This window comes from Microcebus murinus, chromosome 4 (assembly GCF_040939455.1).
Source record: "Microcebus murinus isolate Inina chromosome 4, M.murinus_Inina_mat1.0, whole genome shotgun sequence".
Classification (NCBI taxonomy): Eukaryota; Metazoa; Chordata; class Mammalia; order Primates; family Cheirogaleidae; genus Microcebus; species Microcebus murinus.
The window spans coordinates 56,685,172-56,703,316 of NC_134107.1; the positions used below are offsets into that span (position 1 = coordinate 56,685,172).

The 18,145-nt window shown below is 33.4% G+C and overlaps 1 protein-coding gene across 1 annotated transcript; it reads left to right on the forward strand.

Moving 5' to 3' along the window:
* Positions 1-13,343: 13,343 nt before the first annotated feature.
* On the forward strand, positions 13,344-14,279 carry LOC105883426 (olfactory receptor 51A7-like). Its single transcript, XM_012786495.2, has one exon. It carries the CDS (start codon positions 13,344-13,346, stop codon positions 14,277-14,279), a length of 936 nt encoding a protein of 311 aa, XP_012641949.1.
* Positions 14,280-18,145: the final 3,866 nt, after the last annotated feature.

The window sequence follows — 18,145 nt, forward strand, 5'->3', positions numbered from 1 at the left end:
TGCTTTTATTGAATCAGTAATAAGACACCTAGAATCATTTCCATTGCTTTTTCCATGCAATCTTTTGTACTGTTTTCATGAAACCCTATATGTGCAACTCCACCACCACTATGTACACTGATTGCTAAATGCTAAAAGGCATAGGTAGAGTTTTATTTATCTTCATGTATCTGTCATCAACATGATACATGAAATATGAAAGACTCTCAGCAAATATGTAAAGAATTAATGTGAATGGATGAAATATAAGACATGTAGAATCATTTCTTAGCACCTTCTCCCTGTTTTTCTCTGGCAGCAAATAAGGAATATTGATGCACATTCCTGTCATTCATATCATCCTTGGTAAACGCATTCTTATACACAGTATGCATTTGGATATGGATGAACTTCAGAAAAAAAAATAGCACAACAGAGCTGTTTGTTCAAAAATATTGACATGATGGTTGGTATCTGAAATCATGAGAGTAAATGAAATCATACTGGAAAAATGTACAAATTATAGAATTTAAATATCATGGAACCCTGAAGTATAGCAAGATTGTTGAGAGCATGTTGCAAAGGAATATCCAGAGAGGTAGGATGTGGTAGGTTCCAAAAAAATAGAATGTTTCAAGGATAGTCCTCAGATCAAACATTGCCCAAACCACTTAGAATTTTTATTCTTTAACATAAAAAATCAGTCCTCAGGCTAATGCACAAACATCTGAGCATATATCCTAGTTTGGCAGTTTACCCTGTGTGAATCTTGTCATCCTGCTTACGCCACCAAGCAGATGTTTTCTCTTCTGTTAATTGTTGTAAATAACAATGCCTACTCAGAGTTGCTTTGGGCAGTCTGATATCTCTAACATACTGAAGATAATCAGCAAATACAAACCACTAATAATCACTTCAAAAAAAATTCCCCTAGCCATTATTTTTTAAATTGATAATAAAGCTTATTTTTATTTATCATATTATTAAATAAATGAGACCCTATTGATATTTGGATATTAAGAAATACCCTGATATTTAACCTTTTCTATTTAACCTTCATATTATACCAATTTAACTTTCAAACCATACTGTACACTATGCATTTATCCACACACAAACACACACATACACACACACACACACACGCAGACACACACACACACACACACACACACACACACACACACACTGAAGCCAATTCTTCTTCCTTCCCATAGACATTTATTCAAACACAAGTTGTTTAAACTTATGTTTAGGCTTCCAAAGGGATTTTTACCTCCTTTATCAGAACCAGATGCTCAGTGAGTCCCTGAAAGATAAAAGCAAGAACTCTCCACTTTGATCTAGACATTATGTAGATGTACCTACCTCTGTTTTTCTCAGAGTTGTAGACCCTTGGGAGTAATCAAGCTTACACAGAAACCATTGGGCCTGGGGCTGGTACATTAACACTTTGGGATATTCAGGACTTCAGTAGAAACTAGAGGGAAATAGAGCTGACAAAACAACTGGTAGGCTACTCAAGGGAAAGATAAATACTTAAAATCACATTGATAGAAGCAGCTTGAAATGTGGTGTTCATAGAAATTGGAAAATGTAGTTAAAATTACAAAATATCTGTAATCAAAATACTTTAGTTCCAATTCTAAACCATACCACTTGAATTTTCTTTACCTCAGCTTAATTATCCACAACATGGAGATAGTAATATACAAGTATCAGATATTTTTAAAAGCACTTTACAAACTATAAAATGATTTACCAGTAATTCCATTTATGTCTATGATCCATTTTTGGCAAATATCATTAGATTAATGTTGAAGTAGACATGACCTGTCATACTCTGTTAGATTTCTAAACAGATATTTCAAAACTACATACCTTTGAATTTTTACATTACATTTACTAGAAGTTCTTTGAAGGCTATCCTTTGTGCTTCATTCATATCTTTCAATTTTTATGTTGGTCTAACAAGGGTTTATTTTTTAATTAATTAATCTTTTAGACAGAGTCTTGCTCTGTTGTCCCAGATAGAATGCAGTAGCATCATCTTAGCTCTCTACAACTTCACACTTTTGGGCTCTAGCGATCCTCCTGCTTCAGCCTCCTGAGTAGCTGGGACTACAACCATGTGCCACCAAGCCTGGCTAATTTTTTCTATATTTTGCAGAGATGGGGTCTTGCTCTTGCTCAGGATGGCCTCGAACTTCTAAGCTTAAGCAATCCTTCTGCCTTGGCCACCCACAGTGCTAGGATTATAGGAGTAAGCCACTAAGGTTTTAAATTAATAATAGTTACTCAAGGCTATGAAGCAATATAAAATTCAAAGAACATTTAAGTAAAAAGATATATATTTATAAAATAAGAAGATATAGGTAGATATATAGATAGATAATGGTTTTAAGTTGCTTTTTAAAGCATATTTCTAAATTAAAAAGAAAAGCCTTGGCCAAAATAATGGAAAGCCTTTACATTAACAATAAACAGAATTATTATTAACAGGATTTGAAAAGAATAACATAAAAAGATACAACCAGGCTCAAATACAAGACATACATCTCTTTGAATGATAAAAGGAACAGAAATTTAAAATAGTGAGCAGGGATAAGTCTATTCATGGCCAGGCTCCACATCTGGAGAAGATAATCAACTCCCACAGGATAAATTAGATTAAACAGTCTTGTTATAGTCCAATCAAGTTCTTTGCCCACTGTTCAAGAGAAAGCCAATACACTGAGACAGCAGGGATCATAGGAGAGAAGGAGTTTACTATCACAGGCACCATGCAAGGAGATGGGAGAAATTTCTCAAATCCATCTCCCCAAAGATTTGGGAGAAACAGTTTTTAAAAATAATTTATCAGAAAAAAAAGTCTAAGCAATTGGGTCTGCTAATTGACTGGGCTCGGGTCAGAACCTCAGGGGTGTAGAAATTGTCTCCTTTGCTTAGTTGGTTCTTGGGTGGGGATCACAATACCAGTTGAGTCAGTTCCTCAGTATGGGCCACTGTTCTGGGCAAGTCAGCCAATCCACTGGAATGCAGGGCCTGGAAGATACCTTAAAAACTACCCTTAGATTTCACAAGAGTAATGTTATCTATGGGGAAAGTTAAGAATCTTTACGACCATCAGCTAAGTGACTCCTGAGTAGCAATTATAGGAAAGAAAACTAGGGCACAGTGGCTGCTTATTATCATTATTTTTAGCTATGCCTGTGCTTTTGCAAAGTTTAGGGCCTCACCTTGCCTTGTGTCCCTTTATTAATTTACAAAGGGTGGTTTCTATCTCCATGTGAAATCAAGTTACCTGAACCAAACTGATTTATTAAAAGTCACTTGGCTATTCTAGAGGATGCTTTGATACCCACCCTACCCTCTTGGTACTTAAAATATTATTTTTAGACACTTGGACTTCCAACTGCCAATATCTGCATTTCTTTAATTTAGAATGTCCATGAGCAAGCTTTGTCTACACCCAGCATTCCAGCAACTCTGGAATCAGCCCTCACCAATAATTAACAGATGTAAATTTATAAATATTCTACCTTCCTTTATCCTGAGGAGGAATAACTTTGACACACATGTTCTAAATTGCCTTCCAGAGTTACTCAGAAGGAGTAAGATTCTTTAGTAACTTGCTTGATAACATATGTATCAAGCCTTCCTTTTCCTGTACAGTTATGGTGAGTATTTCTTGGGATCAGCTACCAAATAATCAACTTGTTCTAAAATTATTTCCTCAGTTTTTGCTTGGAGAGGAATCAAAGCCATATGCAAACAATTCATAAAGGAAGCCTAAAAATGATCTACATTACTTACAGAGGCCACCAATCTAACTGGTTAGAGAAGCAGGTTCTTGTCCTATACTTGAACCATAAGATGGTTACTGTCTAGATCTGTGACTATCAATAGAAAGCACCAAAATGATAAGACCTAGTTCTGAGTTGTCATCTTATAGGACTTATGGAATAGTGATAAAAAATCAACAAGGAAAAGTAAAGTTAAATATGAACCTGAGTTGAAGGGAAATGTTCATGAGAAAAATAAAACAACTTTTGAAATACAGAATATAATTTGATCTAGCCAAAGAAAAGCAAGAAAGAAGGGAAAAACAAAAGTACAATAAATAGAAGATAGTAAGTTAAAGGGCAGAGAATTCTGAATAAAGAAATAACCACAGTAAAATTAAATGAATTAAATTTCCCTATTAAATGACATAGAACTTGGGTACTAGATTAGAAACAAAAATTTTAAAAAATTTATAATATGCTTTTTAACAAAAAATATATTGAAACGAATACATGCAAAAAAGTAAAAAAATGGAAGAAAAGTGATATATAAAGCAAACATAAAGTCAAAGAAAGCTAGCATAGTCATCTTAATATCATACGAAGGACAAGGAATGACAGTATATACCAGTAAAAGGAAAAACAGAAACATAATTTATTTCTATCATATTATACATAATCTGAAATGTATAGCCTCAACATATATTAAGCAAATTAAATACAGACTTACATGTCACATAGCATTTACATTCCTAAGTATTTGCTCAAAAGAAATGAAAGCATCTTTAAACATAATTATTTCTATATAATCAATCATGCATAGCAAATATATTAATAATAACCCAAAACTTGAAAAAAAAACCCAAAAGCCATTAATTGATCTATTTTAAAAATGTGGTAGCTTCTCTAAACAACACCATAGTGATTGGCAAGAATAAGCTCCTTATAAAAGGTAACAAAAAAGAGCCATGAACAAAGTGATTGATAAGTTTTCTAAGAAAGATTGGTATAATATAAAAGTACCAACTATACTCAATATAAGAAATATTGGACAAACATAATCACAAGGATTTAAGCAAGCAAAATTGCATCTGATAGCCTCAAGGTTTTGTTTTGGAAATAAGCCTTATTTATCCAATATTGATAAAGTTGCATTTAGAAAATTTCAAACTAATTACTTGAAGGAAACAATTACCTGACCAACTTCCATGGCATGGCTCTTACCCATGACAAAAAGTACTTCATGGTCAAAAAATAGCGAATTGTGATTGAAGATCATATTGATGTCAAGACTACTCATGGATATTTACTTCCCCTGCTCTGTGTTGATTTTTACTAAAAAACACAACAATCCAATTCAGGAGATCTCTTACCAACACATCCATCAAATCCGGAGGAAGATGATATAATCATGACCTGAGAGAACCGGACAAATGACTTGAAAAGAGTTGTTAAGAAATTGATTCTAGACAGCCTTAGGAAAGACATAGAAAAGTCACGCCAATCTAGTAATTCTCTTCAGGGTACGTTTATTTAAAAAGTAAAAATGTTGAAGAAAGCCAAGTTTGAATTGGGAACATTCATGGAGCTTCATGGAAAAGGAAGTAGTCCTGCAAGCTACTGGCATGAGAGAGATTCTAAAGTTGAACAAGCTGATAATATGTGCCATATGTTTAAAAATATGCTTACAATTCAGATATTTATAGTGACTAATTAAAAGTATTATGCATGAAAAAATGTACTGTATTCACATAATGAGGTGTTACCTTGTAATGTAGAAGAATGAATTACTAATCCGTGCACCAGGATGAATGATTATTTTTAGAAACCTGATGTTAAGTGAAAGAAGTAAGACACAAATGATTACATAGTGCATAATTCCATTTATATCAAACTCTAGAAAAAACAAATATAATCTATAATGAAATCAGAAGGCAAATGAGTGATTGCCTTTGACAAGGCATGGATGGTGGATTTTGTCATGATGAAAATGTTCTGTATCTCAATTGTGGTGGTGATTATAAAGATGTATATATTTGTTAGAACTGGGAACTCTACACTTACAATGAGTATGACTCCAATAATTAGAATACACGTATTTGGAAATAAAAGTGTGGAATGTAACAGTTGCCCCACTTACAATTATTTCCAGTGACCTATGTGGGCAATTTGCACTTCTTAGTTCTGCAATTTGGATTCTTTTGGACTAAAGGTTCCCATTTCCAGAGTTGGAGATACAGTAAGGGTACAATAAAATGTAAGTTACACTCCTGCCTAGTAACCTTGATATCCTCCAAGACTAAAGACCAGTTGGTAAGGAAAGAGGTCACTAATCTGACAGTAGTAATCAGTCCATGATCATCCATAGGGCTTCTGTTGAACAGTGAAGGAATGGAATATGTTCAGTATATGGTCAGTACCCAAGAGGTTGACTAGTTGTTTCCTAGTAATTTCCTACAAATTTTGATGATAAATTAGCAAGGGCAGTACTGATAGCTTGAGAAGGGCATTGTATTCAGTCATTTATACCCTTTGGTAATAAAGGTCTGGTCACTCCACCATCAAAAACACCCAGACCGTAAAGCTTTTAGCCTTTAGAAGAGGGGAATTTAGAATGGATTATAAAGATGGAAGATAATAAGATCAGTTGAGGTTTCAAGAACACCTTTAATGGTGACTGCTGTAGTTAATTCACTATGTTTTTAAATATATGTCTTCTTGGACAAATAAAATAACCCAAACACTGAAGAAGCTATTCCCAACTGTTTAATATATGAAACAGTTGTATATCAGTAGTTCAAGTGTTGATGGTAATAAATGATAAAGTGAATCACCTAGTCATCCTTATTTCACAACTGAGGCACCAACTCCCAGCTTCCAGGAGTTTTGGCTGCTGTTGGAATACAGCTAAGCCCTTTTTCTGGAATTGTTTTGATTCAAATAAAGCTGCTTCACCCAGTTGATGCCTCTTGGTGGTGGAAAGACCATATTCAGTGATGGATTGACTTAGGAATAAAAAAGACTGTGCCCTTTCCCTCTTAGCTTTAATGTAGTCTAACTCTAAAAAGCTATCCCAGTACCAGACTTTCCTTCAGCATTAACTGAGGACTCCATTGTTACTGCCTTAAAGGATAAATTACCTTTTTAATCAATCAAGATTCTGTCACACTTTTATAAGTATTTTTCTTGAAAGTACACACACATACACATACACAAGGAAGAGAAAAAGAAAGGAAAGAAAGAAAGAAAGAAAGAAAGAAAGAAAGAAAGAAAGAAAGAAAGAAAGAAAGAAAGAAAGAAAGAAAGAAAGAAAGAAAAAGAAATTCTCCTGCATGCTAATCTTCTATCTAAGAGTTCATTTTCTAAATTCATAATGAATGCTATCTTAAATAGCAGATCCAAACCAATAACTTCTGGAATAGATGGGTTTAGGGTTTCTTCCTCATGTAGGAGGTAAGTAAATGTCTTCTACATGTTAAGGAATATACTCATGGACATCTTCAAGGAAGATAAATAATGTCAACAATAGAAATATACATTTTTTTCTCATGATTTATTAATATATTACACAGATTTTTGTCCTGATTATAATGTGGAAGAAAATGAGTTACATTAATCCCCCAGAGAAACTAGGAGGATGTCCTGAACAGGATAAAAGTCATAATTTTCTATAGGACAATAAAAGAATAATAGGTGCAAGACTTATTAAGCTGAAACTCTGAGAGTAATTGGCCATTTATATTTGAGATGAGTGCCACAGCAGCAAATACCAAGCAGAATAAACACAAAAATATTAACTGACACATTGAGTCAAATTCTGAAAAAAAAAGACAGAAATATTTAAAGCAGGGGGAAAAAAAGATACTCATATAGAGAAATAATGATAATAATGACAGCCAACTTCTCATTAGAAACAATGCTATAATTAAGACAATAGGACTACATTTCTAAATTGCTGAGAGAAAAATTTGTCAACCTAGAATGAAACATTTATCAAAATTATCTTTCAAAAGACAGTAAAATATATACATTTACAGATAATCAAAACCCAAGAAAATTCACAGCCATAAGACTCACACACAATAAATGCTGAAGGGAGTTTTCCAGGCAAAAGTAAAATAATACAAGGCAGAAACTTGTATGAGCAAGAAGAAATGAAGAATACCAAAAGGGCTGAATATGTGACTAAATATAAACTATTTTTTATCTTTTATGAATTGCTGGAAGAGATAATTTATTATTTAAAAATTACAATGTATTGAGAGCTTTAAAACACAGATAGAAATATATACTTGATGGTAATTATATACAGGATAAAAATGAGTTAATTGGAAATGTATTGTCAAAAGTTTCTTGCATTATATATGGAGCAATATACTATTAATTTATGGTGAACTCTGAAAAGTTAAGGTTGCTTACTTCAAGGAACTATTAAGAAAAGAACAAATAAGTATAGCTAAAAAACCAATGGAGGAAATAAAATGAAATACTGAAACACATTTGACTGAATTTGATTTAAAGATTTAAAAGAAATAAGGAATGCTATAATAAAGAAGAGAAAAGGATTAGAGAAAACAAGACAATTATAGAAATAAAACTAAATGTATCAATAAAATATTAAATGTAAATTGGCTAAAGACCCAATTACAAAAAAGCACTTATCACAATGGATTAAAAATACATGCTGATTATAAAAATTACATGTGAAATATAAGGACAGATTAAGACTAAAAGGATGGAAAAAGATACATCATGTATATAATATATATAGTCCTTGTGGCTGTATTATTATTATTATAGAATATAGACTTTAAAGCAAGACATTGTCACCAAGAAAAAGAGAGGCATTTTGCAATGATGAAAGGGTCAATCTATCAAGAAGTTATATAGATCCTAATGTATATACATGTGGTAGGAATGCTTCAAAATACACGAAATAACCAAAAAGAGAACTGAAATTAAAAAGACAAATTCACAATCAGATTTGGAGATTTTAGCACTCCTGTGGTTGAATGTTACTAGTTCGCATATGTACATAAAAATCTATGGAGCTGTATACTACATATTTCTGCATCTTACTATATGTAAATTGTATTTCATTAGTAAGGTAAGGAAAAACACCTTTCTTGAGAATAAGAAAAAAGAAATGAAGAAATGTGAACCTAAATAATATAGCAGTTAATTTGGTGTTAAGTGATTTCTTGGTAGCTTTAACTCCTTTTCCTTATTTCTGGGTAGATTCTCCTTGATGTGTTCAGGTTTCTAAAACCTTTGGTCCCTCCTAGTCTAACTCTGTCATGGTCTTGTGGGAACCAGTGAGATAAAACGGTAGTCTTGAACCAGACTTCCTTCTGGGAATTTCTAGGAAATATTTCAGGGAAATCACGTCTTTAGAGAGACAGGCAAAGGTGGAGGAACTGGTGTTCCAGTAGAGCAAACCTCAGAAGACTGCTCAAGGAATCTGTGGTGTGTACATAAAAGTCGTGGCCAGCAGACATGGGACACTAAAGCTGAGAAGGCTCTAGCCTAAACTCATTTCTGTTTCCCTATGTGGCTAAATGGTAAGTGAAATAGGGCCATTAACATAATATTGTCTTTCAATATGGCTTTATCTCCTGAAGTGTCCCTGAAACAAGAATACTAAGGACTTGGAGAAGACATAAATGTGGATGGCTGTGGTAGAAACTCCAAAATTTTGATGTAGGAGGGGCTTAGAGGTAAAAAAACAAAATTGGATGCAATGAGCAGTGGAAGGAGCTGTAATTTCCTGACAAGAGGCAAGTTTCACTTAAATTTGGAGAAAAACCTATAAAAATTAAATAGGCGCTAAATTTCTGTCTAACCATCCCTTAAAACTTTTCACTCCACTATGTATTGTTCATCTTAGAAATCATACGATTAATCATTCACAGTAAAACAAAGTGCTGGACTCAAAGCTCTATGTGGGATAGGGATAAGAAAATAAGGCAACTCCTCTGATAGGTTAAGTTATCTGCCTAAGCAAAGAATAGGAAGGCAGACATTTCAGGTCCAGTAATCAGTCCATGAACAGTAGGGTCCTAGCCTCTAGACTAGAATCAGAGGAGAAGAAGAAAAGGCAGGTGAATTGACATTATGGCTTCAAGTTATTGGAAGAACTTTGGAACAGAGACCAGACAATAACCAAGTTATGCCAAATGAGTTATATGTGAATTGAAAAGGAAGTAATACATGGGGCAGTGTAAGGTAGTACTTGTTTGGCACTCAGCAGGGGAATGAGACAGGTCTAGATTTAAATTCCTTATCAGTTATTTCTCTCTTTCCTAAAAACAGAGTTAAAAATAGTACCTGCCTCATAAGGATACTCTGAGAATTAAATAATATGTAAATGTAAATAAGATATCATCTAAGAGAAAGTATCCCTTGATTTTCATTCTTCTTAGTAAAATTTAAGACTTTTTCTCAAAAAAAATCAATTTTCTTAAAAACATTTGGGTAAATTTTCTATATAAGGCACTGTACTTAGGAAAAAATGCATTGGGCCTTTTCTGATTATAATTATTGCTAATAGGTTTATTAGGTTTTAGACTGATTAGGGCTTTGCCAACTCTATCTCTTATCCTCAAAGTAATTCTGCTGTTTTACTATTTCCTGTTCATCAATAAGGTCCATAAGGCTTCATAGATAAATATATATTTGCAAGTTTACATAAAAAATAGAACAAACTGATTTTGAAAATGACTATTTGAATATAAAAAATAGTCTAGCAAAATGTCTAGCACATAATAGCTTCCAATGCTCTCTTTTTGCCTCTCTCTTAAAAATGTCTATGCTCTCTTCTTTCTTCCCTCTCAGCTTGCTAAGGCTAAAGCCGATGCTAACCCTTGACCTGGCGAGGCAGATTATTCACTAACATCTTTACCTTTACTGTTTCAGAATTGGCTCCATTTCCTGGGTTTTGCTACTAACAATTACTATTGGCCTTTTTATTTCTATTTGATGTAATTTTGTCAGAAATTTGATTGAAATGTCTTGTATTAATTACAATAGCCCTGGAGGTGATTCTCTAGAACGATGAATCTGGCCTGTAATAAAATTCAAGGCTTTGGCCTTCATTGACATTTATATTACATACGGTATCCTAATTTGTGTATTTCCTTTAGTAGAATGCAATTTCCTTGAAATATACACATTTTTAAATGATATTAATTAACAAGAGATAGAAAGCATGATATAATTTAAAAATCTTAGAGTCAAGCAACATCTGTTAGAACCTCATGTTTCTTCATAAAAATACATGTTTCTTTGAGAAGGTAGTTAATGTCTCATGTGAGGATCGAGGGAAATAACAGACTTAAAACATCTAGTATAATGCAATAAAAATTAATCCCCACCTCTCTCATTTTCCTATTTTCCCTTTCAACCTACTCCACTTTTCTTTCTTCCCCACACTTTAGCATCTGGGAATAAAATGCACCATTTAATTAAGTAATTAGTTAATTAATTTTGCAATGACATGCAAAAGCTAATGAGTAATCTTGGTAATTGCATTTTTATATTTTATGTAGGTCATTTATTAAAGTCAATAGGATTTTTTTTAATATTTCATAAAGAACACTCTTTCATGCCTATAATCCCAGTGACTCGGGAACCTGAGGTGGGAGGATCACTTGATCCCAAAAGTTCTAGACCAGCATGGTCAACATAATGGGACCTCATCTCTAAAAAATTGAAAATAAATTTAGCTGGGTGTGGTGACACCCACCTATAGTTCCAGCTATCCAGGAGGGTTAGATGAGAGTATTGTTTGAGCCCAGAATTTTGAGGCTGCAGTGAGCTATGATTGCACCACTGCACTCCAGCCTGGGCATCAGAGTTAGACCCCTATTTTCTAAATAAAAAAATAAATATTCTTTTAAACTAATGCTTACCTTAACCTAAGATTTTCTAATAAGGTATATTTTAAAAATACAAAACTGATCTCATTATGTCAATAAGTACACTGATGTTGTCTTAATAGATATTATTTATTTATTCATTTATCTAATAAATATATTGATAATCTACTATGTGCCAGAGGCATACAAAGCAATGTTGGTGCTATAAGTGAATTTACCTTCTTATGGTAAATGCTACCTAAAAAACATTTAAAAGAAATAAATCAGACCAAGGGGCTAGAGTATTACTGAAGCAGCTAGGGTGTTCAAGGAAAGCCTTTCTTAGGTGTGACTTCTGAACAACGACCCAGACATTTGTGTAAAGTGCGTTTGGAGCTGAGGTATAGCAGTCCTGAGATGGAAAGATGTCGGAATGTTTGAGGGGTTATGAAAAGGAGTGTGGTCGTAGTACACTGGAGATGTTTCTAGAGGTCTTATCCTCTTGGGCCTTATCAGCTATGGTAAGATGTATAGATTTTATTATAAACATGAAGGGAATTATTGGAGGAATGAGAGATTACATAGCTATAAAGTTATTTTTCACTTAGGATTTTACTTAGTTTGATGTTGCTATTTAAACCTGTAAACAGGAGTTCATCTAATCCAGACTATATTTTATGAAATATATAAGTATAATTTAAATAATATATGCATATATTACATTATGCAAAGAAGTTTTTGCAAATAGGCTGGGGGACAAAAAGGAGCATTAAAAATGACTTTGTTAATGGTATATAGAATGGAGTTGAGACAAAAGCCAAAGATATCAGGAAAAAAGAGACAACTAGCAAGAACAACTGAATCTTCCAAAGCCACAGGGATAAATTCAGGCTGGAAATATATTGATATCAGCAGAAAGATATTTAGAAACACAAAACACTATGTGAGTTAAAGGAATTAATCATAATTTATTATAATTATATTAAATTGAAATAAATAATCAATAATAAGCATGTGATTATTAATATTATTGATTATAAATAATTAACCATAAAGTGGCATTTTCACTATGCTATAAGTGAGGACTAATATTCAAGCTATATGGCCTGTTTTTTGTCCTTTCTTTGGACTGCTTACTATGGAGAATTTGTGAGTAAAAACAGCTTTTAGAAGCTTAAGGAATGGCCTTAAAAGTATTTGCAGCAAATGACTAGAAATTAGAGAAATCTAATTTTCTACTCTCTACAAATCCACTTCCTGGAATTTCGTTGTCTTTATTTATTTATTTTTTTTAATTCTGTGCTTACTCTGGACAAAGTAAAAAGATATAACCCTATAGTCTAGATTGACTCTATATAATTTTTCATTGGATTGGGATGATGAGGAGCAAAGCCTAATAGCATAAGAAGAATTTATTTATGGTTACTGCTCTTTGCGTGAGTATTTTTTTCCCGAACACTTAACAGAAATGTATGACTGGTCAAGACAATATCCTTATTTCTGGTTCTCCTTGTTAGTTAACATCATCTGACTCTATTATAATATGTTTAGAATTAATATTGCACTCTTTTATTTCTTAAAATGGGAAGTCTTTCAAAATTGCATATTTTTGTTTATGTCTCAAACATGCTGGAAGGAGGAAGACAAACATGTACAACTGATTAGTGTTGAAAATGTCATTTTAGATATGAGAATAAATACTTTACTTTCCAATAGACTCAACATGAACATTCTCAATTCTTCTGAAATTGAAATTACCACCTTCTTCCTGATTGGAATCCCAGGGCTGGAGCATGTTCAGGTGTGGATCTCCATCCCCATATGCCTCATGTACCTGGTAGCCATCCTGGGCAATTGCACCATCCTCTTTGTGATCAGGACTGAGCCATCACTCCATGCACCCATGTATTATTTCCTTTCCATGTTGGCTGTCTCTGACCTGGGCCTGTCCCTCTCCTCCCTACCCACTATGCTGAGGATCTTTGTATTCAATGCCACAGGAATCTCTCCAAATGCCTGCTTTGCTCAAGAATTCTTTATCCATGGATTCACAGATATGGAGTCCTCAGTGCTTCTCATCATGTCATTTGATCGCTTTTTGGCCATACGCAACCCTCTGAGATACAGCTCTATCCTCAGCAGTGCCAGGGTTGCCAAAATGGGGCTGGTGTTTCTCATTAAAAGCATGCTACTAGTACTCCCATTTCCTTTCACTCTTAAAAGATTGACATATTGCAGGAAAAGCCTGCTTTCTCACTCCTACTGTCTCCATCAGGATGTCATGAAGCTGGCCTGCTCTGACAACACAGTCAACTTTTTCTATGGTTTCTTTGTTGCTCTCTGTATGATGTCAGACAGTGTGTTCATTGCTGTGTCCTATGTGTTCATCCTGAAGACTGTGATGGGAATTGGGTCCCATAAGGAGCGGCTGAAGGCCCTCAACACCTGTGTCTCTCACATCTGTGCTGTGCTCATCTTCTACGTGCCCATCATTGCTTTGGCATCTATGCACCGCTTTGGCAAGCATAAGTCCCCAATGGCCATGATCCTCATTGCTGATATTTTCTTGCTAGTGCCACCTCTAATGAATCCCATTGTATATTGTGTGAAGACACGTCAAATTCGAGAAAAGGTTTTGGGAAAACTAGGTCTAAAATAAAGATATGGGACAAAGCAGGGCAGGGTCAGCCAGGAACAGGGAAGAAAACAATATATTTCTAATCAAAGCATTATCAATAATTTATCATTATCTTTCTTAATTATCCTTATACGGTTGGCCCTCCATATCCACAGGTTCTTCATCTACAGATTGAAAATATTCATGAAAAAAGGATGGTTTCATCTATACTGAGCATGTACAAACTTTTTTAGTCATGATTCCCTTAAAGATACAAATATTTACACAGCATTTACATTGTATTATATGTAATCTAGAGATAAAGTATGTGGGAGGATATGAGTAGATTATATGAAAATACAATGCCATTTTATATATGGGACTTGAACATGCTCAGATTTTGGTATCCCCAGGGGTCCTGGAACCAATCTTTTATGGACACCGAGGGATGATGGTAATCAGTGTAATATATAGGGCTAAGACATCTGTGAGCATAGGACTGACATGGACATTTGCAAGCATGTATGGGACAATCAATGAATATTATTAAAAACATGAATGAACACATGGATATGTGATTTTTGTTACATTGTTTACAGCATAAGGGTGAGTACATGTGGAAGAAGGGATTCTATCCCCTTGGAGACAATGAATACGAAAGAAGCTAAAGGTGAAAGGATGTTACTCCATTCCAATTGTTGATTTTCTTTCATGTGGCCTTCAGAGACGTTGTATTTGTTGAGAAGACTTAAGTCAATTTTGTGGGAATTTTTGACTTCCTATTTAAGTGAAAGAAGTCTATTGTGAAGTATGAGTTTGCTAATAATATTTGTCCTTTGTTCTTAACAATCAAATAGGGACAACCAGTGATTCTTTTACTTTATAGCTTTCATAATCTTAAATTATGACAATAAACTCTCTGATGACATTCTTTTAGAAAAACTTCCTTTTTTTCCTACATTACTCGAAAGTTCTAATAAGTCATAGCTACCAAAAGGGGAGCAGAGGAATGGTTGTGCTATTAGTAGGAAGTAGGAAAGGTTAAAAATTTTTAAAAAGCAGTAATTCTTTTGAAAAATATTTATTCACGTCCTTAGCTCATTTTAAATTAATTAATTTATTTCTTTTTGTTTTTATTGAGTTGTTTGAGTTCCTTCTAAAGTCTAGATATTAGTCTCCTGCCAGATGTATAGTTTGCAAATATTTTCTCCCATTCTGAAGGCTGTCCATTCTGTTGATTATTTCTTCTGTATTAAGTTCCATTTGTTTATTTTTGTGTTTGTTGCCTATGCATTTGAGGTCTTAGTCATGAGTACTTTTCCTAGTCCAATGTGCAAAAAAGTTTTTCCTAGGTTTTATTCTAATATTTTTATGGCTTCATGTCTTATAGTCAAGTCTTTAATCCATTTTAAGTAGATTTTTGTATATGGTGAGAGATGAAGGTCCAATTTTATTTTTCTGCTATGGCAATCCAATTTTCTCAGCATCATTTATTGAAAAGGGTGTTCTTTCACCAGTGTATGTTCTTGTTGACTCTGTCAAAGACTAGTTGGCTGTAAGTATGTGGCTTTAAAACATTGATATTCTTATTCTTTTTTTTCTTTCTTTTTTTTTTTTTTTTTTGAGACAGAGTTTTGCTTTGTTGCCCAGGCTAGAGTGAGTGCCATGGCATTAGCCTAGCTCATAGCAACCTCAAACTCCTGGGCTCAAGCAATCCTGCTGCCTCAGCCTCCCGAATAGCTGAGACTACAGGCATGCACCACCATGCCTGGCTAATTTTTTCTATATATATTAGTTGGCCAATTAATTTCTTTCTATTTATAGTAGAGAAGAGGTCTCGCTCTTGCTCAGGCTGGTTTTGAACTCCTGACCTCAAGCAATCCGCCTGCCTCAGCCTCCCAGAGTGCTAGGATTATAGGCTGAGCCACCATGCCCGGCTACATTGATATTCTTAATTGTTCTAAAATATATGTTCTAAAATAATGATTCTTTGCTTCTTTAGGCACTTGATAGTTGAAACTCTGATATAGTCAATTTATATTAAACAAGCTAGAAATAATTTTATCTTTTTTTACTTCCCTTAAAGCAGCATGAATAAAAATAATTTTAAAGAAGCAGAAAATAACTGTATTATATAATATAAAATTGAATCCATGAATGAATTGTTCCATATTTTAAAAAGATAAGTTGCTAACTGAAGATGATCATGTACCTCAAATTATTTTCTGTAAAATTCATTTATTTCTTGTCAATCTTTTATTTGTGAGCACTTAGTAGTAGATAATGTTATAAACTGTAAAATTTTAGATAAATCAATTCTTAACAATTTTGTATTAGAAATTGAGAGAAAACTATTTCAATTAATGGATTTCAATATTTTACTGCCTACATTGAACTCACCAATAATTAATATTATTTTTGTTTCAAAGAACCATTTTGAAGAAGGTTCAAATATTCTTGTATTTTAAAAATAGGTAAATATTCTTATATATGCTATGTCCCCAGGTGAGTTTAGGTAAGTTCTTATTGTTCAATAGCTGATCCTTGCAAGATGCCCACAGCCTAATCAAGGAAGGGAGGGACAACCTTGCTCGACTCCTTCCAGGGTACACTAGTCAATTCTTTTTCTGTGCCCTCAATCAGTCTCCAGATTGTGTTATAATTATTAGTTCACACGTGTGTCTCTTCTACTTGTATTTCGTTTCCTGAAAGGAATTGTAGTAATCAAATTCATTGGCCTTGGCATATCTCCATTACTTGCAGAGTATATATAAAATGGTATCTGACTAGTGGTCTGACATACTTCCCAACTACTTTTGAAAAAAAGTCAAAACAACAAGAAAGCCTTTAACAACAAGGAATATGATGATAAATTACAAGTGCACTGAACATCTGGCATCATAGAAAACTTATTGCCAAATAGTAAGGGATAACTATAGATTTCAAGTCAATGAAGCTGTCCTATAAAATGGTTCCTGTCTGTCAAACCACAAGGAAAAGCAAATATGCTTTCATGAAAGACACAAAGACAAAGGTTTATCCCCCTTTCAGTGTTTGAACTCAATTCAGAAATTCATATCTGTACTATACAGAAATGACTCTAGTCATAAAATGTCAATAAATGTTTCTGGATCAGAAGAATTAATAGGATAAAAATTGTTTCTCTCAATCATCAGACAGGTTTAATATTTCTAATTAAGCTTCCAGTAATATTTCTTTGGTAATTACCAATATAATTCTAAAAATAGAGGTATAAGAGAAAACTGGAGAATATATAATAAAACAAACACAATACAGACAATAATGTAGCTCAATATGATAATGACATTCATTAAACAGCAGTAAAATTGTATTTATTCAACAAATTGATGAGCAGAACAAAGAGAATGAACATACTGCAGTACACCATATAAGTCTTGAAAACTTAACAATCAAGGGATATCAGAACATTATATAAAATAAATTGATTAGTCAAATAATACAGGTAGGAAAAAATGGCAAGCTATTTAAAGTTTTACATCTATAAACAAATTAACAGTTAAGTGCAAAGATAACTTAAAATATACTTAAATATAAGTAAATAAATCATTTCTGGATGGAAATGATTTTCTAACCAAATAACTACAATGGAAAAGTAAAAGAAAAAGTGTTACATTTTTTTACAAAAATCCAATTAGTTATGTGTATAAAATTTAAATAGGCAAAATTTAGAGGATAATAACAGGATATATCCAGCGCTTACCAGGTGCCAGGCATTGGACTTTGTGTTTACCAGAATCGACATCATTAACTTTAGCAAGAGCATGGAAAGGTAGATTTTTTTACTTCCCCCTCTTTTCTGGATTAGAAAGTTAAAGATTTAAGTTAAACAATTGTCTTCCAAGTATATAGAGCCATAAAATATTAAG